At 39.0% G+C, this 27648-nt stretch overlaps 2 protein-coding genes across 3 annotated transcripts in view; both read left to right on the top strand.

Moving 5' to 3' along the window:
- Positions 1-5612, top strand: part of TRAPPC10 (trafficking protein particle complex subunit 10) — a 44106-nt gene extending 38494 nt beyond the window's left edge. Inside the window, exons 20-23 of one of the 2 annotated variants that reach the window (XM_052794096.1) lie at positions 452-622; positions 1908-2085; positions 2488-2682; positions 3506-5612. In XM_052794096.1, coding sequence (XP_052650056.1) covers positions 452-622; positions 1908-2085; positions 2488-2682; positions 3506-3744 — 783 coding nt within the window. In that variant the 3' untranslated portion in view covers positions 3745-5612. Of the gene's footprint in view, positions 1-451; positions 623-1887; positions 2086-2487; positions 2683-3505 lie in introns of those variants that run through there. The other variant, XR_008236221.1, reaches the window with a different exon arrangement.
- Positions 5613-6254: 642 nt separating this feature from the next.
- Positions 6255-26289, top strand: PWP2 (PWP2 small subunit processome component). Its single transcript, XM_052794648.1, has 21 exons — positions 6255-6319; positions 6440-6552; positions 7415-7509; positions 7798-7897; positions 8944-9087; positions 9534-9669; positions 10195-10415; positions 11659-11802; positions 12538-12608; positions 13322-13458; positions 14557-14705; positions 15349-15496; positions 16686-16836; positions 17184-17364; positions 18333-18480; positions 19455-19563; positions 20030-20095; positions 20462-20680; positions 22912-23062; positions 24157-24231; positions 25006-26289. Exons 1-21 carry the CDS (start codon positions 6302-6304, stop codon positions 25163-25165), a joined length of 2736 nt encoding a protein of 911 aa, XP_052650608.1. The 5' UTR covers positions 6255-6301; the 3' UTR covers positions 25166-26289.
- Positions 26290-27648: the final 1359 nt, after the last annotated feature.

Raw genomic sequence — 27648 nt, 5'->3', positions numbered from 1 at the left:
TAGAGACAGTTTTCAAATTAAATACAGCTGTAAACTAGTTAAGTTGCAAAACAGTCCCCTTGAAGTTTCTTTCAGCCTTGTCTGAACACAATACTAAATTGGTCATTCTTGGTGCCTAGGAAAAGTATATACTTTACATTATTAATATCTTTATTAAATTTGACTTCTGAATAAAACATTTTTCACACATACTTGAATGTGAAGTGTTCCCTTTTGAAACATTGGTTCTGACAGTGAAACGTATCCCTCCTTTTAATTAGATGTGCATTGTTAAAAAAAATTCACTATTAGTTATTTTGGTTGCATATTTTCCCTAATGATTTATTTAACACTTGACAGGTAATTTGTTTTTATAAACTATATTAATGCCAGAACAGACAAACATGTATATGCATTTCTGCTTCTTTCTCACAGGAAGGAAGGAGCTAATACTATAAACATTCTCTTTCAGGTCATATACAGTAAGCAATCAATATTCTTTGTATGGGAATTGAAGTGGACAAAAGAGCTTCCTCTCTCCTTGCAGTGCCTGTTTTCAGTCAGCTTTTGTCCAGCTACCTCTAAAGAACAGTCTCTTACCCTGAAGCCGTTCACTTATGAATTCCAAGTGGAAAATTTTTTTGTAAGTACTCTTCTAAGTATAGCATATGTTAACTGAATACGGTTTCCTAATATATGGAAAGGGAAAGTAAAAAAATACATTAGAAAACTTCTGTTTACGTCATGAGATCGATACCTACTTAGAATCATTGGAAAGCCAGTTTGTTGAACGATGGAACTGAAGCCTAGTATGATATGGTGGAATCATATACTTGCCACTGGAATGTGGAGGGGGCGGAGGGGAAACGTAACACTTGCTCAAGTGTCCTTGATCTTGTTTCATTGTATTTCTGTGTTTTTGCCTTCCTGGGCTTGTGCCACAGAAACTGTCCTTAGATTACTGAGCTGCTTTTTCCCTGCTGGCTTAAGACTGCGCTCTCCAAAGCAAATTGCAATTTCCAAAAAATCTTTGCTATTGAAAGCATTTGAGTTGGTTATTGTAGTGCTTGAGATGAGCTCCTCTAATGCAATATTTAGGGTTTTGTAGGCCATTATCCTAAATGTTTCTTCTTTCCCTTTATGGACAAACTTTTTATTCCTTTGATCAGCTAGGAAGTGTATAGGCTAGATATAACTTCCTATTAAAGGAATTCTATCACCATTATTCAATCTCATCTCTACATTCAGTCTTGTTACCCTTTTTGATGCTTGGGTAAAAAGTAGCAACATGAGAAGATTCTCATTTGGTTAAATCCTTTTGTCTGTTTTCAGTGTTGCTATGTTTTCTACCTGCTTGTTACAAAGTGGCATTGAACAATATTTTAGGTATTTGTTTACCTACTGGCATGTCACTAGCATTTGTTGGCACCTGTATCAGCATCTTTCTGGAGTTTTTAAAAAGAACTAACTGCATTTAAACAGTGGGGGGTTTTTTTGGTAGAAATTTAATTTTGTAGTAATTAAAAATTAGCTCTTTGATAATGTGAGCACCATTATTCTGGGGCCTATGATGGTAAGAGTGATGAAGTAGTTCTTCTCTATTACTCAGAATTTGAGTGATGTGTCTGGAAAGTGAGGAGCCAAGAAACTAGTAAAAGTTTGTTTGAACAATATGAAGATTGCTATCCATTTAGGAGCATTGAAAGGCTGAGTTAAAGCACAAGTGGAGGGGAAAATGGTGTGCTTATTTTCTCAAACTGAGCAAGATAATGAAGTGAACATTACTTACAACTGAATTTTGCATTAAAAAGGTTTAATGGATGGTAAATGTAAAATTAAGTTTGTACTGTACCAATTGTCCAGTTCAGTTTAAACACAAGTAAAACGCCCCTTTTTTCTTGATAACAGCACTGTTTTCTTCCTGACAGACATTGTATCATGTGAAAACTGAGATTTTTCCACCATTGGGGTCAGAGTATTGTAAAACAGGTTCACTCTGCTCCTTAGAGGTGTCAATCACCCGACTTGTTGACCTCTCAGAGGTTGACAGAGATGAAGCATTAACAGAATCAGATGGATATTGCACAACAAAACTTATGTATGAAGGTAAGAAAACTTTTCTTAAGGACATTGACAAAATTCCCCAGTTTTGTCTTGATAACGACATCTGCCAGACTTTTCTATGGCATATATTCTTGTATTGTGAGTATGGCTGCTCAGTAAAGCAGTTTTCATTTTGCTAGACTGAGAGTATTTTATTTTTTCCTCATTAAGCTCTCCAAGTGGAATATAAATGCTGTTCAGACTGGATGGATACTTGCTTGAATCCCAACTATGGTCCCTTTTGTGTAGGGCTGTTATTCTACCTTGCACAGCTCTTCACACGTAGAAGCTGGTGGGCTTTTAGATGTTGCTAAAATACTGTTTTTAAAAATGCTCTGAAACTATACTGAGGGTTCTTCATTTTTCAGAAAAGATCTTTATAGTGTTTGTTCTTTATTCTTACAGTTGTTGACAACAGTAGTAACTGGGCAGTCTGTGGAAAAAGTTCTGGAGTGATATCTATGCCTGTAGCAGCTCGAGCAACTCACAAAGTCCACATGGAAGTGATGCCGCTGTTTGCTGGATATCTACCTTTTCCTGATGTCAGATTGTTTAAATACCTCCCTCACCATTCTGCTCACTCCATGCAACTTGATGCTGGTAAAGCTATCTTGACTACATGGCTGCTTATAGAAATGATCCTGTTTCTCCTGTGTTCTTGTGTAAAGGGAAAAGCAAGGCAAGGAAGTATATTGACCAAGTACTCATAGGTGTCTTTGTTACTTACCTTTGCTCACAGTTCTGATTTGAAACTTACAAAATTTTGCTGTAATGGGAACTTTGAATTCTGGTTGCAGCCTTAATCTGTGAGGAGGAATAATAAATGCATTGTTTTCTTATATTTCCTTTAAAGATTATTGTGCAAATTAGTTGTCACTGGATTTATAGTCAAGTGAAAACTGTTCAATAACCCTCTAATCCTGCGGTTTCACTGTCTGTAAAATGCACATCTACTGTGTCTTCATTAGCTTTGAAGTTTTTTCCCAGTTTTTGAAAGGATTAAGTACGGAATAAAATAACTGCTGAAAATTTGTGACATATAAACCAGATTAGATGAAGAATTTAAATTACCACAGCCACCTAGAGTGTTTATCTGTACTGTTGAGTAGTCCCAGAGCTGTAGTGAGAATTCACTCGTACAACCAACTTACCATTTGTCGGCAGAGCTCCAGGAACTGCCAATGTGCACCCTTCTAGCCTGTGACAAATGTGAGGTAATGCTACTTAAATTTTCCTTAGAAGTCAATATAACTCACTCTGTTACATCTGCTGCTGGCCAAAAGCATGCAGTGTTTTACCTCAGCAGAGATGATCAGCTAACCGTTAACATGTGGTAAATTGACTGTGTGTCTGAGCTCTGAAATAACTTTTAGGTTGTTTAATCACTCCATAGAATAAAACTGTGGGTTTTTGTTTTAAACAGATAGCTGGATTGAAAATGATAACCTGTCTGTGGACAAGAATGTGGATGATCAAGCTGAGAGCAGCAGCATAAGGAGCAGAGGTAGCTTGCATTCTGCAGCTAGTGGGGAACACAAAGGTTTGCCAATGCCCCGTCTGCAATCCTTTTCATCTGGTCAGGTCTTCAACTGCAGCACGGGTATGCAAATACTTGTCATTCCCAGCAAGGATGACCATGTTCTGGAAGTCAATATCACGTGACAACTCAGTATGGAAACAAGGAAAACAAAACCCATTAGAAACTGGATATGAAAGCACTTTAAAGAATTATGACCTGATTAGTCTTTGTTGTAACATTCTAACTCTAAGGAGACCTATGGCATTCAACGTGTACTGGCCATGGAAGCACCAGACAATTGTATCAATTTAAATGTACAGTGAAGCTTGTGTCAGCTAGTTTATATTGCCACTTTAGTATGTTTTGTGTAAGCTATTGGGTTTTCTCCCTTCGGTCACATCCTGCATCACAACACAGGGCAACAAAAACAAAAAATCCAAATATTTGGACCACTTCTTTATTTTTGTCTGGCAGCTGAGAGATTTGTTTCATGCTTCCTTACATATTTTACAATTTAGAGTTTGATGATCTAATTATCCAAATCTTGGATTTTTATGTAATTTACAGGCTTTTCCACACATGTGCCAGAAACACAACAAAGCATACAACAGCACATTCACTGGTGTAATAGTTGCTTTTTGCTTTTCTGTTTGTTTGGTGGTTTTTTTGTTTTGTTTTATCATTGTTAATTCCTGCCATTGCAATTTTGTATTAAACTTCCATCATTTACATACTTAGATGCATGGAAGAGCTACTGCTTTAAACAATCTTAACTGAACAAAATTCCTTAATTTTTTGAGGCTTTCTCCTTCACAGAGTAGACACTGTGATGTCACATATTATATGATTTTTTTGGGGGTGGGGGTTGGGTCATCCTCTTGCATAGTTCTTACCAAAGAAAGATATTGATAGAATTTAATAATAAATTATTTGGCTTATTGAGTTCCCAGATTAATTTCTTTTATTACCATTTCTAAGTGGCTTGGTTTGCTGCTCCAATTTAAAAATTGGGGCAAAAATTTCAATATGATGTGATACTTGAACAGTCAACCTTTCATCATAAAGGCTTAGTGTAATTATTACTGATTAGAGGCCAGACTTCCGCATTCATGATGGAAGAAAGAGGTTGGTTTGATATAGGAGAGCTTGCAGATGTAGAATAATTGTGAAGCAAAGTTAAAACATGTAACTTAAAGAATTTCATTATTTATATCTGAAATGTAAATACAAAAAAATGTAAAAAAAAAAAAGTGTAATTTTTGTGAATGTTGCAAATCCACCTGTGACTGGAAAAATTACAACTCCTTCTGATGTCCTGCTTCTGATATTGAAACTTGTGCATTTAATGTGAGAATGACCTTTTCTACTTGCAGATCTATAATGGTGCGTTGTTAACAGACTCCACAGAGGAAAACTGTCCCATATCAAATACTTGCCGGTAAAACTAAAGCGAGGAACTGCTCATTAGACAAGTTCTTTGTTGTTGTTTTTTTCTAAACTCAGGTTCTGCTAAATTATAAAGGGGAAGAAAAAAAAAAACACCAAACCCTCTTTCCAAAAAGAATCGCAATTAAGTTGAAAAATGAATAGGCACCCTGCACTGGTCTAAACATTTTTTTTTTAATTATTATTTTTTATTTAAAAAAAAAACAAACCAGTATGTCTAAATAGATGTATAAAGTAGACCTGCTAGCTGAAAATGTTCTTGTTATGCATCTTCTTTCTGTGAAGGAATGCCCTTTCTCTGTGGAAATCATGCCATTTTATTCTGGATAAAACCCAAAGCATCATTTAGTGCAAATGACTGCTGGGATTCTTTGACTGGAAAAGGTAACAAGTTAGTGACTTTGACACTGCAGGTATTATATAATTAATTCCATTTTCATGGTTTGCTATTAAATCATTTTTCACATTGTTCTGTAATATACTGTTAGATTAAACACATTGTACTAAGATTGTTTAATGAAATTGTAAGCGTTACAGTTCTAAATATACATGTTTTAAAAAGAAATCAACTTCTCTGCTGCTCTGACTTCTCCCGTTTCCCTTCTGTTTGAAGGAGCGATCGTTTCGTCTGTTTTAGCCAAAGCTACTTTTAACAGAAACATACGTCCCCTCGTTTAAGTTCAGAAAGTATTTGGAATAGCGGGTATCTGACCGGCGTTGCCATTTTCTGGGGAAAAAAAGAGCTGCCCTCTCGCCTCAGGGCTGCTGCTGCTTTTCGGGTTCCGAGTAGCCCGGCCGCTTCCAGCGAAGCAGAGCGGGGACGGGCACGTCCCGCCGCCTGGGCTCCGGTCTCTGTGTTCACGCTCAGGCTTCGGCTCTCCGCCTTCGGCTCCCCTGCGTCCTGCCGCGGGCCCTGAGGAGAGAGGGGAACGGCTGAACGCGGGAAGGCGCGGCCCGGGCTGCAGAGGCCCAAGCGCACGCGGAGAAAGGCGAGACCAACTACCCCGAACGGGCTCCGTCGCGGGGCGCCGGCTTCCTGGCGGCGAGTCCCCTCCTCTACCTCGTAACGCCGGAGCGGGGCGGGGGACACCGGCTTCGGCAGGGCGCTCCCCCCGCGCCGGCAGCGGCTTCGACCGCCCCGCCCCCGGCGGGAAGCCCCCACCGCCTCCGCAGCGGGCGCATGCGCGGCACCGCCGCGCACCCGCCCGCCGCCGCGGTTCCGCGGGCTCCTCACGTGGAGCCGCCGCCGCAGCCATGAAGTTCGCGTACCGGGTGAGTGCCCGGCGGCAGCCGCCCGCGTGGGACGGCGGCCTCTGCCTTCCTCTCCCCTCCCCTGCTCCTTTAACCGCCCCCCCCGGTTTCTTCTTTCCTCCCCCCCTCCTCCCCTCGCAGTTCTCCGGCCTGCTGGGCACCGTGTACCGCCGCGGGAACCTCAGCTTCACCCGCGATGGCAGCGCCCTCGTCAGCCCCGTCGGGAACAGGATCTCCGTCTTCGACCTGAAGAAGTAAGCGAGGCCCAGCGTCTGCCTCCCCCCTCGGCTCCCCTCAGGCCCGCCGGCCTAGTACTCCGCCAGCTCCTGCCCGGGCGAGTAGCAGGGCCTGGCACTGCCAGCACAGTTGGGGTTGTTTTTTGGGTTTTTTTTTTTTGGGAGGGGGTGTAAGTAAAGCTCCCAGGAGGTTGTGGAGCCCGACCCGAGGGCGGCACGGTGACAGCCAAGTCCGCGTTGCCCGGGGGGGGGGTGGGTGACGGTGGTCCCTGCACCGCCGGCTCCCACCGTCCTGCGGGACCGGACCGGCGCGGTCCGTGCTGCGCCGTGTGGGGCCGCAGCTGGCGTGGGCTGGGGTTCTCCAGAGTGGTTTGCCTTCCAAAATATCCCGAAGAGTTTCTGGCTTAGCGTTAAAAGGTAGAAGCCTGCCTGGTAGAATAACTGTCGAGGCGTTGCGCAGTGCAGATTTTCTGTACGTTGGTCTGTGGGGAGAATAGCGTAAGAAGTACGTGAAGGTGTGTTTTAGAAACAAAAAGGGGAGGAAAAAAGGTTTGTACTTGATTAGTCGCATGGTTTCCTTGTGTGTATCTGTCTTGTGCTGTCTCTTGGCTATGGGAAGGCCTAGACTGTCATCTGCCTTTTCCTCTAGGCCAGAGTTGTGATTGATGCTCGTTATGCCGGTATTGTGCTCAGGAGCCCGTCTCTTACATAGCTGGTGTTTTTGGGGTTGTGACAGCCAAAGAAAGTCGTTGGGGGGTTTTACATCTAAGCTGATTCTGTGGCTTTAGCGTAGGTATCCAACTGTATTTCATTGATACCGAAGATGACTGTTGTTTCTGCATCCTTGTACCCAATTTACCATTTTATCTTTTTCTTGCAGTAATAAGTGTGAGACATTCCCATTGGCTACACGGCTTAATATTGTGTGCGTGGGGCTCTCTCCAGATGGAAGTCTTGCCATTCTAATTGATGAAGGTACTTTCGTAAAGGAGGCATTTGTTTTCTAAAAGAAAGAAATAAAAATACAGCCTTAAGAGGGGAAAGTGTGTATTGCTAGATATTCAACCTTAACACAAATTAGAAGTGCTCTGCTTTAAAAATTATGTTAGAATTTCTGGGGAAGATATCTTCATTTACAGAACTTTAAAAGTTTCTGAGGAGGTACTTCCCCTCCCCTTCAAGGAAAGAAACTAAGCTTGCTAGCATTATGGTTTCTTTGGGAACTCGATTATTTCCATGATCTTTCTTTTTCTGCCTTTACAGAGGGAGCTGCCTTGCTTGTCAGTTTGATCGGGAAATGTGTGATACATCACTTTTATTTTCACAAGCCAGTTCACAGTGTCAGCTTTTCCCCTGATGGCAAGTAAGTAAAATGTGCATACTTTAGAACAAAACGACAGAAATTACCCCTTAAGCTAGTTGTAATTATGAAGACATTCTGACCAATCTGTGGATGATACCTATTGATTAACATAGGGGAGATTTAGAGCTGATCAGGGTCACTTCATCTGCAAAGTTGAGAGGGAAAGAAAAGAGCTAAAGCAAAGCCTTGGAAACAGATACTGGCAGGAAAGTTGTCTGTCACAGATGTTGTCTATGGTGGGACTCTTAGAAACATAGAAGATTTGCTGTGAGTCTTAGCTGTTCTTATGTATCGTAGGTAAGGTGAAAGAGCCCACGGGGGGGGACAGTCAGTGCTGCAAAGTTGCATGATGGCACTTGTGGTGGTGCAGTTTCCCTGCTGACTTGGGTTAGTCTTAAGACAGCTGTACTACTGAAAGAGGCAGTTCTCTGAATCGAGTGCTTCTTTTCATGTCCCTTATATTTTAACTGCATGGTCACAGATCCAAAGTGTGGTGACATAAATGTTAGAAGTATCAGAACAGCGAGAGGAAAAAGTGCAAAGTTCCCCTTTTGGCGGCATTCCTCAGTTGGATTGACTTAAAGTGATCTTGAATGAGTTTTTGCTTGGAAGTTGGAATCACAGTTCTGTGTTACAGAATTATGCTGGTAACAGGACCAGATTAAAGGATATGCGTAACAGGGGGTGCAGATGATTTGTTTTTCTGGAAGTGGCCAATATATGGAGGTGAAGAGAGGTTGAAATAGAATATCCTGTTTTGAATGTTTGAACTTTCCTTTGTGAGAATTAGAGAATAAATATTTCATTATTCAACTTAAATAATTTTTACTGAAGGTTTTCTGTCTTATGATGTGTAAATTGGGGGATAATATCAGTCTGCAAATAACTTTTTGTTTTGCATTCGAAAGCAATCCATATTTATCATTTTAATAACGCGGAAACCTTTTTAACATTGTTTTGTTTCATTGTATTGCTATCTGTACTGAACAATTGTTTGCTTTAACAGCTTTGTGTGCAATTATGCTTTTTTCCCCCCCATATGACAGGAAATTTGTGATTACAAAAGACAATGTTGCTCTTATGTACCATGCTCCTGGGAGGACACGAGAATTTAATGCGTTTGTTCTGGACAAAACTTACTATGGTCCATATGATGAAACAACTTGTATTGACTGGACTGATGATTCCAAGTGAGTTAATAAACTAAAGCACTGTCTACCTGCTCACATTGTTAATGTTTGTGTGCATGTTACAGTCCATTTTTTTTTTGCTCTAAAGTATTGTACTAGCTTTAAAAATTGTTTTTGGCTCTTCTGTTTCTCATTCTATCTTGAATTAAAAAAATTTGAATTAGGCAGGCTAGAAAGTATAAAATATGCATGTATTATGGATCAACAATGGATTCTTGCTTGAGAATGTCTAGTTATCCATACAAGGAACATATCTCAGGAATGTGACCATGGTTGACCTTTTGAATGTGTTTAATCCCATCTACCTTTGCTGGAGTTGCCAACCTCAGTTTACAGCTCTTAGTTTTAAGGTGGTGACTGGTGTATCTTTCTGCTCAGAATGTTCTCCAGCCAGTGAAGAGTTTTGCAAACCAGTGTTCTAATTCAAATTGCCTTTTCTTTTGTAGATGTTTTGCAGTAGGGAGCAAGGACATGTCTACATGGGTGTTTGGAGCAGAACGATGGGCAAACTTGATCTACTACTCGCTTGGAGGGCATAAGGATATAATAGTAGCCTGCTTTTTTGAAGAGAACAGTCTAGATGTATGTATAATCACATAATGTTCTTGAATTTTAGTATTAAAATAGTTGAAGCAGAATCTGATCTGTAGATCAGGATGCTGACTATTTTGGTAATATCTCAGAATTTAGAAAATAAGTGAGTAATATGTCTCTCGACTCCTCTGCTGCGATTGGGAGTTTACAATTCCATGAACATTTGAAGAAGTAAACTTCAGAAGGAGAGTAAGTTATTTAAAATTGCTCCCCCCAAAAGTTACAGTTTTAAATATGAAAAGATTAATTATCTGTAATGCTAACTGGTAAACAAATTGCCTTTGGTCTTTTCAAAAATTATCTGAGGGCAGGGAAAGTAAATCACCAGTTTTCGGGACAAGTGAATTTTCCAAATCAAAGCACTTCAAATTCTAGAGGACTAAGTAATGTATTATCCTCATGATAGAGTGCAGACTTGCTAATTCTTCTGCAAGTCTAGATTCATACCAAGACAGCAGAGTACAAAACATAGGTATTACACAATAATTGTATGTTGCTGTGTTTGTGTTCTAGCTGTACACAATTAGCCAGGATGCAGCTCTCTGTGTGTGGCAGTGTGATACGGAGCTTGACGGTTTGAAGCCCATGCCCCCTAAAGATGCAGCTAGGGAGAAGAATGCAGCAAAAAATGATGAAGAGTTTCCTGAAGAGCCGAAGGGTGAAGAAATTCATGGAAAAGCCAATCCAAATGAACGTGAGACTAGAGATAAGGTTAAATATTCACGTGTTGCAAAGTAAGTGATTTTCAGTTTTCCAAAGACAGAGTTGTTATGGGGTTTTACTATATTGGGCTTTTTTCACCCTTTATCACTCATACAAAGCAGTATAAAACTCTGCCCAGAATTTAGTAATCTACTATAAATCCCATTTTAAATAATTTCGGTAGAACACCTGTTTGTCTTAACTTGACTACATGAAGGGCAATACCCTTCACCTTCAGAATAATGAGTCAGTGTAATTTTAGTAAGAAATACTGACTTACGGTGTATGTGTTGTAGTTTGAAACTCAAAAAGTGTAATGAGGTCTTTAGTACAGTATCCTCTAAGTCTAGAGGCTTTGAGCTCTTGCAGGAAGAGAGTGGTTGTCTTCAAGAGGTGACAGCAACGTTTGATAAAGATAGCTCATCAGCCTCTTTGGTGAACTACTTGGAGATGCCTTCCTGAAGGATCTCCCTCTCTGTCCACATCAAAGGAGACGTGGCTTACAAAGAATAATCCAGTTTTAAGATAGTCGCAGCATTTAGCTTTGCTTGAAGAAGGATAATGTTCATAGGCAATCTCTTGTAATGGAGTGAGGGAGAGATGGGATGCGTGTAGGGGCCAATTGGGAACACCTGACATCAGGCTTATGTTCTCAGCCTCTGACTGTGAAGGAAGTATAAAGTACGTACCCTACCCCAACCCAGGTTGGAATTAGCCTTGGTGAACATCGCTTCCAGACTGAAGGAATTTGGAGTATACAACTGTTGGATAATATTCAGCTGCTCTTTTAATTGACTATCATGTGGGGCTTACCTGTTTAATTCCAGTAAGAGATACAGCTACAAAGAAGCTGAGAAAACCTTCTTCACCAGGCATATAGTATTTATGACTATTGCTTCAATTCCTTACTCTGTAAGAGGACTCACATATAGAAGGATAACCAGTGAATTCATGAGAGCCATCCATATTGGCATTAGATGATCAAAAAGAAATGCACAGTGCAGTTCTTCTGAGGTTAACTGTTAGTCCCTTTCATTGCATGTGATCAGGTGTCACTTCTGATAACCAGATTACTGTAGCAGCTGTAAACATTGAGGAAAAAAATTAGCTTTCACTAGCTATGTAAAGCATGTATATTTAGCAATTTCTGGAACTACTGCTTTTTAGTTTTGTTGTAGGATACCTTGATCAAAATATTTGACCTATACTGGAATGCAGCTATAACAGCATACTTTTCTTTCACATTCAGTTTGCTGCTTATTTCTTTGATGCCAGGTATTTTTTCAATAAAGAGGGAGATTTTAATAACCTGACATCTGCAGCCTATCACAAGAAAACACACCTTTTAGTCACTGGCTTTGCCTCTGGAATCTTTCACCTCCATGAGCTTCCAGATTTCAACCTGATCCACTCCTTGAGGTGAGGTGTGGGGTTGTCGGTTTTTTGGTTTGGTTTTGGGCGGAGTTCTTGTTTGTTTGAGAACACACCAAGTTCAGTAGTGAAGGCTGAATAATCAGCACAAAAATCTTAAAACATGAGTATCTATTTAGTATGGTAATTCCTGGGAAGGCAGAATCATAGTTAGACTCATGTAATAAATACCATGCAACTCCATTCCATAGCTTATTATGGAAAAGTGAGGTCTGAATGAGGAACTCCTGAGTAGTTAGTTAGTTAGGCTATAGATTTCTTCAATGCTTTGGACTTTGTTTTTCAGTTTTGTTGTAGAAAATAAAGACAATACCTGAAAAAAAAGTTCTACATGTGTAAAATTATGTGTAAACTGTCTCTAGGTTGAAAAATAAAACCATAATTCTTTTCCATCACTCTATGATACTAGCTAAAGAATGCATAATTTCCCTGCAGAAAAGAATACTTTTTTTTTCTTGAATGTGGGGAGTTTTACCCTGTACTGGCAAGTACATCTTTGGGATGTAGATACTCTTTGTCTTCATTCCAAATAAGGCAGATTTGTCTGATGTTTTTGAGTATAATAAAGGAAAGAATTTGTATGTGGCTTTTGGCGTTACAGTGAAGTTCAGTAAAGTAATCAAAGAACTTGCTTGAATAGAGGTAATAAACCCTAGATTTGAAGTTTTATCATACAAGGCGTGAAAACTCAAGTTTGTTTATTGGGTAATTCTTTTACTTCAGTATTTCAGACCAAAGGATAGCTTCTATTTCTATCAACTGTACTGGTGACTGGATTGCCTTTGGTTGTTCAGGTTTGTAAATTTTTTTTAGTCTGTATTCATGGAAAAATTAGAAATGTTGTGGGCATGCAAGCCCAAATTCCTCTTATTCGTCTTGAATCCAAATGTTAAAGTTCTGTTAATAATTTATAGTCTCATCTCTGTAGTGTCTAGATACAGTAAAGCAAGTATCCCTAATCAATTTCTTCTCACAGAATTCTTATGATTCAGGAAAATACTTTGTTGACAAAGGAAAAAATGTATGTTTCTTATATGAAAACTCTAGCAGAATTAGGATAAAGCCCATATGCCTTGTAGTTTACAATATGCGTTCATTCTGGGCCCAGTCTCTCTTCCTTTGCCACTTGTTGCACATGCCATTTTACAAAGCTGCCTGGATATTCCAACGTTCCCACCCAGTCCATAATCGTAAAGGTATAGCCAAGATTATACCTTTATATGCAGCCCTGCTTTTCTTTCCAGATCATTTATCAGCTGGTTGATAGCATTGCTGTTGTAGTATTGAGAATGTTAATCCAAGTAACAGCTCCTGCTTTTTGAGGAAAGTTGCCTTGAACTTACAAAAGGGAAAGGGCTTTTATTAGGATTGATAGATGCATAGCGCAACCTGTCTGCATCAACCTTTTTTTTTTTTTTTTTTTTTTTTATGTTGCTTGCAATTAATGTTTTTTGTGGCTTGCATTTGCAGGGTCATTGTATTCATAATACTTCTCATGCGTTTACAGGTTTGGGTCAGCTCCTGGTGTGGGAATGGCAAAGTGAGTCCTACGTGCTGAAGCAGCAAGGACATTTCAACAGCATGGTTTCATTAGCATATTCTCCAGATGGACAATACATAGTAACTGGAGGGGAGGATGGGAAAGTAAGTGGGGCAGTATTACTGAAATATGAACTTAAGTCTTAATAGCATAGTAAGCAGCTTCAACTTCCATTTTATGTGGAAAGATCTGTTACTGTAACTGATACATATTTTTCTACAGCGTATATATTTTGATTTATTATTGCTGTTATCCTCTGCAAATTGCACCACTTATGCTTTTTAGCAGATGATTTTTTAATTATTATAGATGCAGTCACCATAAACACAAAAAGATCTAATTCATCAAATGTTAATTTATGTATGCTTGTGGTGGTTCCATGATATTTTGGCATGAGTGAACTTCAGTCACCCAAATTCATGCCCTTTTAATAATTGGGTTTGATGTGAAATTAATTTCAAATTACTTCTAAAAGGGCAATTCCTAAACAGATTTTTCTGAAATGGAACATTGCAGAAGCTTGTTACTTAAAAGAAAAATTAGTTTCTTGTGGATGACTTGTATTGAAATGATAGGTTATGTGTACATGTACCTTTTTTTTTTTAAAGATCTTTTGTAGAGTAATCCCACGATCTATTGGCATGTAAATGGGACAAAGATAGTATCTTATTTCCTATCAAAACTTCTGAATGTCAGAAAAAGACCTGCCACTACATGCTTTCTGATATTCGGATTCAAAATTGACCAAACCCCAGAAGTCTTGAACTGCAGATAGCTAAACACATAACATTTTTGTTCGGGGAAAAAAAAAGATTGAAATATCTCAGTTGTAACTTCTGGAATGGCTTCACAGTTGGTTTTGAGTTTGACACTTGTCTTTCCTGTGGACAGTACAAAGCTTGGGAGCCCAAGATACTCACCAAGTGCTATAGCTTTCCTTGAAAATTAACTTTGTTTCAAAATTTTTTTGTCTATCTCCACGTAGATTTTTGTGTTGTATATGTCTCTTTAGGGGTTTAATGATAAGCTGTGGCCTGTTTGCCTCACTTGCACAGAATTCCTTACTGATGGTATCGAAAGTCCTTTATGCTGTTGCAGAGTTCTAGGACTAACTTTTCTGTACTCTTTTACTGCATTACCCTTACTTTCTCTCTGAACTGATGATGGAGATTCTAAGAATCCTTTTCTTGTCTTTCTTGCAGGTGAAAGTGTGGAACACTTCAAGCAGCTTTTGTTTTGTCACTTTTACAGAACATACCAGTGGTGTAACTGCTGTAACTTTTACTTCCAATGGTTATGTCATTTTGAGTGCTTCCCTAGATGGAACAGTACGTGCCTTTGATCTACACAGGTAACTCTTTATGAAAAGCTTTTGTGTCTGATTTAGTCTTCAGCTTTCTTCTCCCAAAATACAGCAAACTGCTGATGGCTTGTTTCAAGTTAAAGTTGCACAAATGTGAGTACTGCTTTATTGATTTTTGGTTCAGCCTTTGATTCAAATTTGGATAGCATTTAGCAACCCTTTCATTCCATCCAGTTTCTGTGAAGAAAATTCTGGAAGAACTTTTCTCAGAGAAGCTGGAAATCCAGTAAGATCATTGTCTGGCTCTACTACTCAAATGGGGAATTGGCACCTGTCTAACGGAATGTTTGCCATAGTTTTAGTGGTTGAGCCATTATAATACAACTATGTACAGAACTGGATATGTAAACAAGCCCATGTTTTCTAAAGAATGGATATATGCTGTGTAATTGAAGAAAGCTCTTCTGTTTGAGTATTTTTGGTTGCTATTTCTGCAGAGTTGTTAATACCTTTTTTGAGTCTTTGAATCATGCTGAAGCATTGCATCTAATTTTATACAAAGAATATTTTTCCTGTAGCTAGCTTAAAAGACTTTACAAGTAAAATGAAATCCTTTTTTCAGTATGTTTGTAAAACATATGTTTAAATCCACCTAAAATGTTCTCATAGTTTATTTTGACATTTACAACAGATACCGCAATTTCCGTACCTTTACATCTCCACGACCAAGTCAGTTCTCTTGTTTAGCTGCGGACTGCAGTGGCGAGATTGTGTCAGCTGGTTCTCAGGATTCCTTTGAAATATTCATCTGGTCAATGCAGAGTGGGAGGCTGCTAGATGTAAGGACCTACAATGCTGGAGGGCTTGAATTTAACACATGATATAGATCGTGATGATACTAAGTCACTTTGGGATTAGTGGGAGGGTTTTAATATAACATGATGTGTTTTGTTGTGTTTATATTCAAGAACTGGAGCTACACTATGTTACTCTCAGCAATTTTTTATTTATCGCATGGAGGCTATGCTGGATTTGTGTGGGAAATAGTTTTTAGAATTTTTGAGTAGGGAGCTCTTGCTAGCTGATGAAGTAACACCAATATTGCGGGGCTAACACGTGGGCATGAGAGTCTTTCCTCCAGCAGTTGTTCAGAGATGTTCTCTTCTACATACTTTCTGCAGGTAGTGAAGAAATTGTAGGTACTGTCCTAAGATCAATACAGATTTTGTGGACAGTTTTGCTGGAGCAGAGCAGGGACATGATTTTTTGTGTAGAAGGTTTTTATAATGTAGAGTGAGAAAACTATTAAGTTAAATCCCCACTGTCTTGCTGCTAGTTTGAAATGCGTTCTCTTCAGAGTAGATGTAATAAAGGAGGGACACAGTACTTCTGAGTAAATCAAACTCATTTGCTATTTTCAATTCTTAAGCATTATTGTACATCTTGTACATGTTCAATTCATGCATTTAATTTGGCATAGCTATTGAATATATATCACTATAGTAACTCAGCATATACTTGAGTGGATCTCCAGAGTTTTGAGTTTAGTTTCTTTCCTTGATTTCTTTTGAGAGGAGTAGGAGCTCCATGCCATAAAAATCTATATTACTCTTATTCACAGTTTTTATTAGTGTTTTTTCTTAAATGTTTTCAGCTGCAGGACATACTGAATTGTCAGAGCAATGACTCGCTTTTTCACAGTTGGTCTGATTGTTCTGATGGGGGGGGGGGGGGGGAAGTGCACCGTATTCCTACGTCTCGGTCTGTAAAGAGTCTATGTGCATGCATAAGAGTGGTTGTAGGTGCCTATGCAGTGGTAGCACTTCGGTGAGTTTTTTTTAAAACTTCTGAAAATAAAAAGTTGAGAATCACTGGTACGTATCATACCACATTTCCAAAAGTGACCTCAGGCATGTGTGAACAAGTTAGGCATGTTTTCATTGCTATATTTAGAGTTTACTGAATGCAGACTACATGAATTTCAGTTTCTTTCACCTAATTCCATGTTATCTTTTCTTTTTTTGTTAGGTCTTGTCAGGTCATGAGGGCCCCATCAGCAGTTTGTCCTTTAACCCAATGAAGTGTGTTCTAGCTAGTGGTTCTTGGGATAAAACTGTCAAGTTATGGGATATGTTAGACAGCTGGAGAACTAAGGAGACACTAATACTGAACTCAGATGGTAACCTTTATTTCATCTTACATCAAATATAAAAATATTAGCAAAAATATTTCAAGAATGAAGAACAGAACATGTTAAATACAGACTCATTCTTGGTAAAGAAAACCAAAAGTTCAGATAGTTTTCTATAGTATTTAGTTAACAGTAGAAGAAATCTTTTTTATTTAATACTAGCTCTAGCTTTACAATTAGCTAAACATTTGTATGTTGTCCAGAGAAAAAGTACAGTCATACTTGTTAGTCTTAAGCTTTTTCTGGTAGTTGAGATGAGATCCCAGAAAAATATGGGGTATTTTCTTAGAAACAGATCTGACTGCATTTTTAACTGTTAATTAAATTCTTTGCAGTTCTTGTTGTTGCTTTCCGTCCTGATGGCAAGGAGCTTGCAGTTGCTGCTTTGAATGGACAGATAACATTTTGGGATCATGAAAATGCAGTGCAAACTGGCTCAATTGAGGGAAGGCATGATCTTCAGATGGGAAGGAAAGAGCTTGATAAAATAACTGCCAAACAAGCAGCCAAGGGAAAGTAAGTAAATGAGATTGCAGTGAAAAGAGGGTGCCACACTGGCTTGCTTTTGAATTGTTTCTTTCCATTTGCTTTTTACGGGAAGATTTCAAAGTGCATCTGCTGTTCAAATATTTTGATTCTGATGTTGGATTTTAAAAGACTGCCTGACTTGACATCTGGATGGATCCTTTTTGTCTTTTGCTGTGATCACCCACCAATCAGCATCATTCTGAGCATGTGTTCTTTTTCGTCAGTTATAAACTTGGGTTGCCAGCATAATACTAAGCTTCTCATGACAAGTTGTTCATTTGCTAAAGGTGTTAGGTTTTTAAGTGGATATCTTGTTATGTAGGTACTAGTATGTAATTATTGGTGTGTAGAAACTGTTACATTTTTTTTAAAAAATGTAAATATGCTGTGGGTTTTTTTACACATTACTACACATGTGAAGTCATGTTTAAAGGCAAGTTGAATTTGTGTGCTGTCAAAAAGGGTAATATAGAAGTCGTGTTTCATTCTTCTCTTTTTCCCTTGAGCCCCTCTTTTTTTCCACATTGCTCCCACTCAAAACAAAATGAAAAAGGAAACAATGACTTTCTGAAAAAAAAAAAAAAAGTATTTTTTTGGTGATGAGCTCTCAACCATCGCTTTAAAACATGCCATGGCTTTGTTTTTTCTCTAGCTCTTCTGACCATCCTTAGTGTTGTGTAGGGTGTAGCTGAGAGCTCATTCATTGAGCTGCAACTCAGAATCAGAAGTATGGAAGTACTTCAAAAAGCTGTTGATGTTCTAAATTGTTTATGATTCATAGTAAAGCACCAAGTACTTGTTTGTGGTAAATGATTTCGTGTGTTAAGTACATACTGTGTGAATGAAGATCTCAATTTTTTCCATGGAACGGTTATTCTTCTGTGTCTTCATACTGTACTTATGTTTTAGCTCGGATGTGGCAGTGGAATTAACTACTTTCTCTTTTTCTTTACTAGATCTTTTACTACTCTGTGTTACTCAGCAGACGGTCAGTCTATTCTGGCAGGTGGATTGTCAAAATTTGTCTGTATATATAATGTCAAGGAACAGATTCTTATGAAAAAATTTGAAATCTCATGCAACTTTTCTTTAGATGCAATGGAGGTACGTGACCAGAGGAGTCAGGTTTTTTCATTCCCGCACCCCCGCAAGACAGTGGTTTTGGTATAACATCTCATTAAGTAGGATTCATGAATGTTTCGTTAAGGACAGGTTCATTTTGTGCAGGAGAGTGATAAGGAAATATTTCTCAGAAAACAAAATTAATTCCTGACACTCTGGTAACTAAAGTCTTGCCAGATTGCAGTGTGTTTGTATTGAATGAGCAGAACTCTTAAGCATAGTGAAGTCAGTTGCACCTAACTTAAAGTTGAAGAGAAGATTTGAATTATCAATGTTTTGTACTAAGCTAACTTTCCCTGGGTGTCAGTTGTTTCTGTTAGCAAAGAAATGAAGGATTTTATTGTGGACACACAAGAACATCACTGACCTTTACAAACTCAGTTTCTGAATATTATTAAATGGAAAATTAAATTCCTTTAAAAGTAAAGTGAACGATGAAAAGCATCAGAAGGAAGAAATTCCAGTAACCCTTTTTAACATCCTTAAAAGGATACCAGAAGTGAGCCAGCTGGAAAAGAATCCTGGAGGGGGATGGGTATTTAAAAATGGAGGGCGGGGAGGTCCCTAAAACATCATTTGCATAGCTGCCTGGCTACACAGCCCTTACATTAGCACAGTGCAGTTTTAGAACCTGAAGGGGAAGAAGAGTGGGCCTGCATCTGGGATAACAGTGCATCTCTTGAGTAGAACAACATCATAATAATATGAAACCACAGTCTAAACTGTGTTGTGCTGTTCTGAGGCCTTAAGACTGAAGCAGCCTGATTCTCATCTGTGGTCAGACACTGTTGCCCACTGTTGTGAAATTGTCAGTTTTCTCCATGATTTTGGAGAAGCTTTTGGAAGAAAGTGCAAGGAAGTAATCATTAGATAACTCCTGAATGTTATGGAGGATTTTCAGTTAATACAGATGTTTGAGAGGAGATTCAGTGCAGTGAACTTACATGTTTTTCTAGGAGTACTTAGATCGGAGAAAAATGACCGAATTTGGCAGCATGGCTCTGATTGATGAAGGGGCTGGAGGTGAAGATGGTGTTGCCATTCCTCTTCCTGGAGTAAAAACAGGTACGGCTTTTGGCTTTGCTGTCTTGTTACTAGTTTTATGTGGATCAAAACCTTTGATGTAGAGTCGATACAAGATAAGAAGGGTTTGAATTGTTCAGCTCAGTTTTAAAGTTAGGATTACCTGAATGTTCTGTAGCCACAGGGATCTGGTACGCAGGTGTTCAGCTGATGTATAGGTGGGCCCTTTTGCATAGTAGAAACAAGAAACAGGAGGTACTGTGGTCTCCTGACTATGGAACTTAGCAGTCCTGATTTAATTTTCAAAGAGCAAAATTCAGTCCCACCACTTTAGCTGTAGGATCTCTTCGACATGGACTGTCCCTTACTTACCCTGTCTTTAACTCTGCCAGTTTTTGGCATGTTCTGCATGATTCTTCAGCATAATGATAACAGCATAGTTAGAGTTGATAGTCAGACCATGAACTTTTGGTGAATATATTAAATCACTTCAAAACTTCTCTTTTAGGTGACATGAGTTATCGACACTTTAAACCAGAAATAAGAGTGACTTGCCTGCGATTCTCTCCTACAGGTGAGTATTGACAATTAATGTAGGGGGTTTTTTTATTCCATATAAAGCAAGAAAAAGAGTAGAGCATTGGAGGAGTAATAATGAAGTACAAACGCCTCGGAGATGGTCTCTCCAGGTGTTACACAGTGCTGCTAGGTTTGTAGTCTAGTTTCGTGTGCAGTGCATAATTGGAAAACTTAAGTGTACACCACTTTCAGCTGCTATTTTTTACAAGCATTGTCATTGCTTACAGGTTCATCAATGATGCATGGCTTTCAGTCTTATCCACTTCTTGTAAACAATGAAGAGACATCTGTTTATCATTACTGTCTGTTTCCATCCTAGAAAACCCAGCTTTGTTCTTAAATATTGTTACTTCTCTTCTAGGACGAAGTTGGGCAGCCACCAGCACAGAGGGTCTTCTTATCTATTCACTGGACTCGGGGCTAATTTTTGATCCTTTTGAGCTGGATATTGATGTCACACCCAGCAATATACGCAAAACACTGCATCAGAAGGAGTATACTGTGGCTATCATCATGGCCTTCAAGCTGAACGAAAAGAAATTAATTCAGGAGGTCATAGAGGCTGTACCTAGCAATGAAGGTGAGTGGATCTTCCATGAAATTTGGCTGAACTAGCTGTAAGGAGAGGTGTGTAAGCCAAGTAAGTTGAGCTGTAAAGGGCAGAGTTTAGCTCTTGGCAGGGGGGGAATATAACATTGATATTTAAGGACTTCATACTGTAGCTGAAGGCTAAAGAGGAAGGGGTGGCCTTTTGTAAAAAAAGTAGACTTCCTAGTGATAACTTACGTTTTACTTTTACCAGTCTACTGCATGCTCATCTAGTGACTTTTCAACATGGAATTTGATGAGGTCTGGATATGCAGGTGAAGTTTTTGGATGTCAGTTCTCAGAAACAGCTGATAGAGAGGCACAGCAAGTTTAACATGAGTTAGCAGCGTGCCTGTGTGATGAAGGCAGTTTACCGGATACTGGGCTGTGCAATCAAGGATATAGTCAGCAGTTTGAGGAAAGTGATTAGTCTTCTCTACTGAGCACTTGTGAGACCATGTCAGGAGTGCTGTGCCTAGTTTTGGGCTCGACGGTACAAGACAGACATTGATACTCTGGAGCATCTGGTGGAGGGCTTGGAAAATGATTGGAGGGCCAGAGTGCATGACAGCTGAGGAGAGGCTTAAGAGAGCTGCATTTGTTCAGTCATTAGAAGAGGAGGGGAATATTTTTACTGTGTTCAGGTGCCTAACGGGATGTTGGAAAGAAGGTAGAACCAGACTTGGGGTTGCACAATGATACAACAAGAGGCAACAGATCTCTTGCAACATGGGAAATTCCCAACTAGATATTAAAAACAATAATATTATTTTGGCAGTATCTTGTCCTTTAGTTACAGCGTTTGTTAAATTCATCCCTCTAAACAAATTTAAATATGGTCCTTATAGAGGGCTGTGCTCACACAAACCAAACAGCTTATTAGTTAAGTGCCAAGCTCTTTCAAACAAGAGACAGATGCTTTCACAGTTGTGACATCAGAAACAAAAGGAATAGGTAAGATGTCACTTAGCTTTGAGGTTATTTACTGAAGTCATTCTTTAGCACCCTTTTCATCATTTTGGTAACTAATGTGTCCATTCATTAGCTATATACGGTAGACATGACCTTAAAAATAAACTTTCAGTAGTGTATTCTACTTAACTTTGTAACTCCATTAATAGTTCCTTCATAGTAACGTTGAAGTATATTTTCTTAGCTTTAGCTCACTGTTGTTACCCCACTGAAAGGTATTTATTTCCTTCTAGTGTTTCATGTGTAACAAATAAAAATTCCTTATATCTAGTCAAAACATGCTCTAGTCTGAAATCAGATGTGTTGCAAGCCAACTGCTTTGTAGGATTTTCTTACCTTATTCCCTAGGTAGCAAGCCCGATAATTATGCATGTCAGGGTAAATGATCTTTTGTATACCTGTGTTGGCATACCTGGGTTGGCATAATGGTGTTTGCCTCTGTCTGGCAAAACTTAGTTCTCTTTTACTGAAGTTAACCAAAATTGCATGTACATAGGCAAGACTGGGTAAGTAGGCAGGTGCCAAAACCTCAGGAGCAGAGCATGAGGCATGGAAATTTCAGGCATTGTAATTCACTGTGAACAGAATGAATGTGTGCCTGTTTCTTCAAGAGCGGAAAACTTTTTTCACAGTTGAATGTTACATAGGCCAGTTGGGGTGGCTGCAGAGAATAGGAGTTGGTTATTTTTGAGAGGGGATTATATATAATGAGGTCATCATAGTTATGTGTGAGATTATTTTGAATGCTTAATAAATAATGCTGCTTTGTGCTGCGCAGTTGCTAACAGCATTCAGACATTCTGTGAGCAGGTGACTTTGCTGTCTTTTCAAGCATTGCCTCTGATCATTACGTGTAACTAGTTCTACTGAATACAGAAATTCATATGAAGTCAAAAGCAACAAAACTTCAATAAAGTCTAGTCACACTGAAAAAGGAGGAAAGGGTGGAAGTAAAAGTTCTGAAGGAGAGCTGGTGGGGAGAGTATTCTGTTACGAGGAAGAACTTGGTTGGGGGCGGGTAGTTAAGTTCTTGCTTTTAAATACAGTAGTGATTGGAAGGCTCAAAGAGGAGAGATTTGCCTCCTGAGAGACTGTGGTACTGTACCCTGAAATACAATATTAAAAATCAAATAGTTGCCAAGACGGTGCTTTATTCTCCTTCCCCTTATGCTTTCACGTTTCATGCTTTCTTGCTACTCCAAATAGTAATTCAACTCTGATGTCTGTGGGCTTTTTTTCCTTTTTGCATAGTTGATGTTGTCTGCTCATCACTCCCAGACCTGTATGTGGAGAAAGTATTGGAGTTCCTGGCCTCTGCATTTGAGATATCTTGTCATTTAGAGTTCTATCTTATTTGGGCTCATAAGTTGCTCATGCTGCATGGACAGAAACTGAAAACAAGGTGAGATCTTGTGAAAGTCAAAACGCTGACAAGCATTTTAAAATTTATTTACCTGTTAGTTTAACGTTTTTACTTAACATTTACTGACATGCTAGATAACGCACACACAACAATTAAAACTACTTAATTTTTACAGCTTCTTTACTAACAGTAAAAGTTATGGTTTGGACTTGATCTTAAAGGTCTTTTCCAACCTAAATGATTCTATCATTCTAACAAATGTGTACGATAGAATTGGAATGCATGATAGGATTTCTGAGGGTAAATTGCAAAAACATTTTTCAAATATTACAGGTAAAACTTTGCATGGCTTTCTTAGCCTGTAAATGCATAAAGATTTCAAGAGTGATAGTAGGATTTTGGCAATTGTGTTTTTAAACAATTATGCATATTAAATATAACCGAAAGATAATGTGCAGGTACTGACTGCATTTTTATAGACTTAGCTTGTGATTATAGCACGCACTCTTAGCTTGTTAGTACTCTGCTTTCCTACATAGTTCTTTGCAACTACGTGGGCCTGGTCTATGAATTATATTCAGCCCACCCATAGTATAGAGTTTATAGACTTTGGGGAACAAAAATAGGCAAATTTACAAATTTAAAATAGGTTAAGTGAGAGGTAATCTGAGAAGGAGTCCTGCAGGTTAAAAAAAACAGTGCATTGTGTAACTCTTTCCTTGCTTCAACATGGGTATTAATGGTTTAGTCACTGAAATGACTGGAACAAATTTTCTCCTTTTGTTGCTGTTAAAGTAGAAGAGGGGATGATTTAAAACAAACTCTTCCTTGTTCAGAAAGCATTTTAGTACCTGGAAGGAACTGTCATCACTACAGCAAGCAGAATTAGTTCTTCAAGCTGCAGTTAGACATCAGAAAAAAATTATTTCTGGCAATATATTACTTGTATTAAGTATAATCATTGAGGGCAGAGTTAAAAGCAAAGAGCTTTTGTTCATTTAGTATTATCTTAAAATGTTCATGTTGAAAAGTTAACATGTATGCTTGTTAAAATTTTGAGAGTGTAGAAAAGTTCTAGATTTCCATATATAAATATAAATTGCACTGCAAATTGCATGTTTTCTCCATTCAAGGTCAGTGAAGCTGCTCCCTGTGATACAGTTCCTTCAGAAAAGCATGCAACGTCATTTTGAAGATGTTTCGAAACTGTATGTATTGTTATATTTAAAAGTTTAAATCAAAACCCTGCACAAAAGTGTGGAGTAATTTGGGGGATGATAGTGTGGTATTAGAACTTTTGAGACGGTTGTTGTGGTTTAACCCCAGCCAGCAACTAAGCACCACACAGCCACTCACTCACTTCTCCCCCAGCCAGTGAGATGGGGGAGAGAATCGGGGGGGGGGGGGGGGGGGGGGGGGAAGTAGAACTTGTGGGTTAAGATAAGAACAGTTTAATAGAACAGAAAAGAAGAAACTAATTATGATAACACTAATAAAATGACAATAGTAATAATAAAAGGATTGGAATATACAAGTGATGCATGATGCAATTGCTCACCACCCTCTGACCAATGCCCAGTTAGTCGCCGAGTGGCGATACCCCCCAGGCCAACTCCCCCCAGTTTCTATACTAGATGTGACGTCACATGGTATGGAATATCCCTTCAGCCAGTTTGGGTCAGCTGCCCTGGCTGTGTCCCCTCCCAACTTCTTGTGCCCCTCCAGCCTTCTTGCTGGCTGGGCATGAGAAGCTGAAAAATTCTTGACTTAGTCTAAACACTACTTAGCAACAACTAAAAGCATCAGTGTGTTATCAACATTCTTCTCATACTGAACCCAAAACACAACACCATACCAGCTACTAGAAAGAAAATTAACTCTATCCCAGCTGAAACCAGGACAACGGTCTTCTTTTAGAGGTGTTTTTATTTTAGGAGGAAAATGGAATCTTGTTTTGAACATGTTCCTATTTATTTTTACAGCTGTGAATGGAATATTTACAATATTAAATACGCATTGGCCATTTCGCAACAGCGGGGCATGAAACGTCTGGCAGAAGAAACATCAGTAGATGAAGACGACTTGGATTCTGACAGTGATTATCTTATGCAAGAAGTTCGTAAAGACAATTTTAGTTCCTAGTTACTCTTCGTGAGAGGGAGAAAACCTCAGACAGTAATTTTATGCAGTGGTATTCACTGAGAATGAGTGGCCCTCATAGTGGCATAACTGAGCTGCTCTTAACAGTGTGGATGGAGTTGCATGTGAGGTAGCAGGGGAAATGTAGGATAGACATAGTGCCATCCGTGGCATATCTGGTGTACCCTTTGGCCATAACAACTTGACAGCATTGATTTCTTGATTAAGTGATTTTATTTTTTTTATTATACCTGATTTCAAGTAAGAAAAAAAAATGTATTCTTATATCGGTGAAGTTAAAAGTATGACTGGAAGAAGTGTGTTCTTTATTAAAAATGCATTGTACATAGATTAAGTATTGTGAGTTTTGTAATGCAAAATGTCTTGTCATACTTTGGACTCTTTTTTTATCCTTTTTTAAAATCATTCTTAATTGGAGGTCTATATATTGCTCTCAACTTGTTTTAAATGTTGTTTTACTTTAATACGTATGTATTACTGGAACACTTAGTTCTATAACTTCCAAACCTGATGATGTTTCAATAATGAGGATAAATTATATACCCATAGCAATGAATATGGGAGAAAATTTACTGGGCTGTACAACTTTTGCAGAGGTTTAATTAATAATCTTGAGATACTGTAATAAAAATTTGTTTGGAAATTACCAACTCAGTAATGTAACTAAAACTGTAAGAGAACATGTTACAAATGTTTCTTTTTCTGATGAAAGCCCTTTCTTGTCTTGTTTTTTTTTAAATGTTATTAACATACTAAAATCTGAAACTTTTGATTTCCTTGGGTTTTGTGAATTGGCTAATAACGACAGTGACGTCCTGAATACAAAGAATTATATCCATGCTTACAGTACTTTCAAGCCACATGTTGAAAGGGCTTTGTTAGTGAAGATATTGCAAATATTAACAATGAGCCAGAATTTATTATTTTTTAGCGTATTCTGTTCTGGATTTGTTTTCTAGTCAGTTCCCATTCTTGGAATAGAGGAGAGGTATGAATATTAAAAACTGTTGAAGAAAAAAGTAAGTCCAAAATATACAGCAGACATGGACAGTCAGTTTGTAGAATTTCAGTAGATAAAATAAAGATGCACCTGCTACTTAAATGTAGCAACGTGATTTGTTTTTCTTACGGTAAAACGTTCAAAAATATCTTCAGTTGCTGGTGCCGCCTTGCCTCCTAACATTTTAATGGTCCTGCCAATGTTTCAGGGTCTCAGAGGTGTGAAGGTGTAGCTGGGCTGGAGCGATGCTTGCGGAAGATGCCCTGTGGTATTACAATGGGATTTGGAATTGCCTGTCATTCTTCACCCCTCTGCCTCCTACCATGGTAGAAAGTAGGCTTTCCCCCTGAGGTAGAAGGGAGGCATAGGTGGGTAGGGAAGAAGTAGCCCAGGAAGACGACAAAATCCATCTTCAGATCCTTGTAAAACTGAAGTGCTTAAGCTAACATGAAAGACACGATCTTGTTACCTAACATATAACATAGTTGTTACTTCTTAATCCGTTTTACTGTTTTTCATATACATGTCATCTTTGTATGCTTTTTTAAAGACCATATTCTTTTGCCAAACTACATGACCCATAGCAGACAGGCTGTAATCATTCTGGGACTGTCGCAGCAACAGCTTTGTGCTCTGTAAAATAGGAGTTGTGCTGTTCTATGAAGTTGGCTAACTTGATCCCTAAATTTGTGTTTGTCTCTTGGGTTTACAGTGTTAGAAAACACAGGATGTGGGGAAAATGTGGCCTTTCAGAACAACATCTTAGAAACATGGTTTTTTGTTATTTTATTCTTCACATTCAACACATTTCTGAAGATGAAAACTTCACAAGAAGTATGTTTTAGAAAGTGCAAGAGCCTTGAGAGGAGGTGAGAGGGTTAGTGTCACACCAGTTCTTGTATATAAGGGTGTGTTCTACTCGTATTAGTTATTTTGCTTGAGCTATAATGAGCTTTTTAGGTAATCAAGACAAATTTTATGATCCACGTGATTCCAGTGTGCCTTCCATATTCATGGGAAGAATAATGAAAACTAAACACCAGGTTTTAAGTCTGGTAGGTCCGAAGTTTGGCTTGATACTTACTATGTACCAGTGATGAAACTTGGCACTGCTGAATGTTTCTGTCATCCTTCACTTTTGAAAGCAATACACTATTTCACGAGGTCCTAGAAAGAAAGGAAGGAAGGAAGCCGTCGCCGTCTGTTGTTTATCCTCTTTTTATTAACTGCTCTGGTAGGGGTGTGCTCCCCTGCCGCGGTCGGGCGGTGCGCACCCTGCGCCTACCCCCTCTCACTTGCAAAAGGAGCCCGCTGCTGCCGGGCTCGTGTTCAAAACCGATCCCAGGCATTTCTTTCCACGCGCGTTTTGCTTTTTTTACTATTACTCGGTGCGATCGGGGAAGGGACCGAGGGCCGGGCAGGCCGCAGCGCGGGCGGCCGCTGCCCCTCCCCGCCTCCAGGGGGC

Source organism: Harpia harpyja, chromosome 8, assembly GCF_026419915.1.
Source record: "Harpia harpyja isolate bHarHar1 chromosome 8, bHarHar1 primary haplotype, whole genome shotgun sequence".
Classification (NCBI taxonomy): domain Eukaryota; kingdom Metazoa; phylum Chordata; class Aves; order Accipitriformes; family Accipitridae; genus Harpia; species Harpia harpyja.
This window is presented reverse-complemented; position numbering and strand designations above follow the sequence as displayed.

Excerpts from the sequence above, each read along its gene's own strand:
- PWP2 (XM_052794648.1), top strand. Across the intron at positions 7,510-7,797 it reads TGCCATTCTAATTGATGAAG|AGGGAGCTGCCTTGCTTGTC; the intron begins GTACTTTCGTAA and ends CTGCCTTTACAG. Across the intron at positions 17,365-18,332 it reads AAACAAGCAGCCAAGGGAAA|ATCTTTTACTACTCTGTGTT; the intron begins GTAAGTAAATGA and ends TTTCTTTACTAG.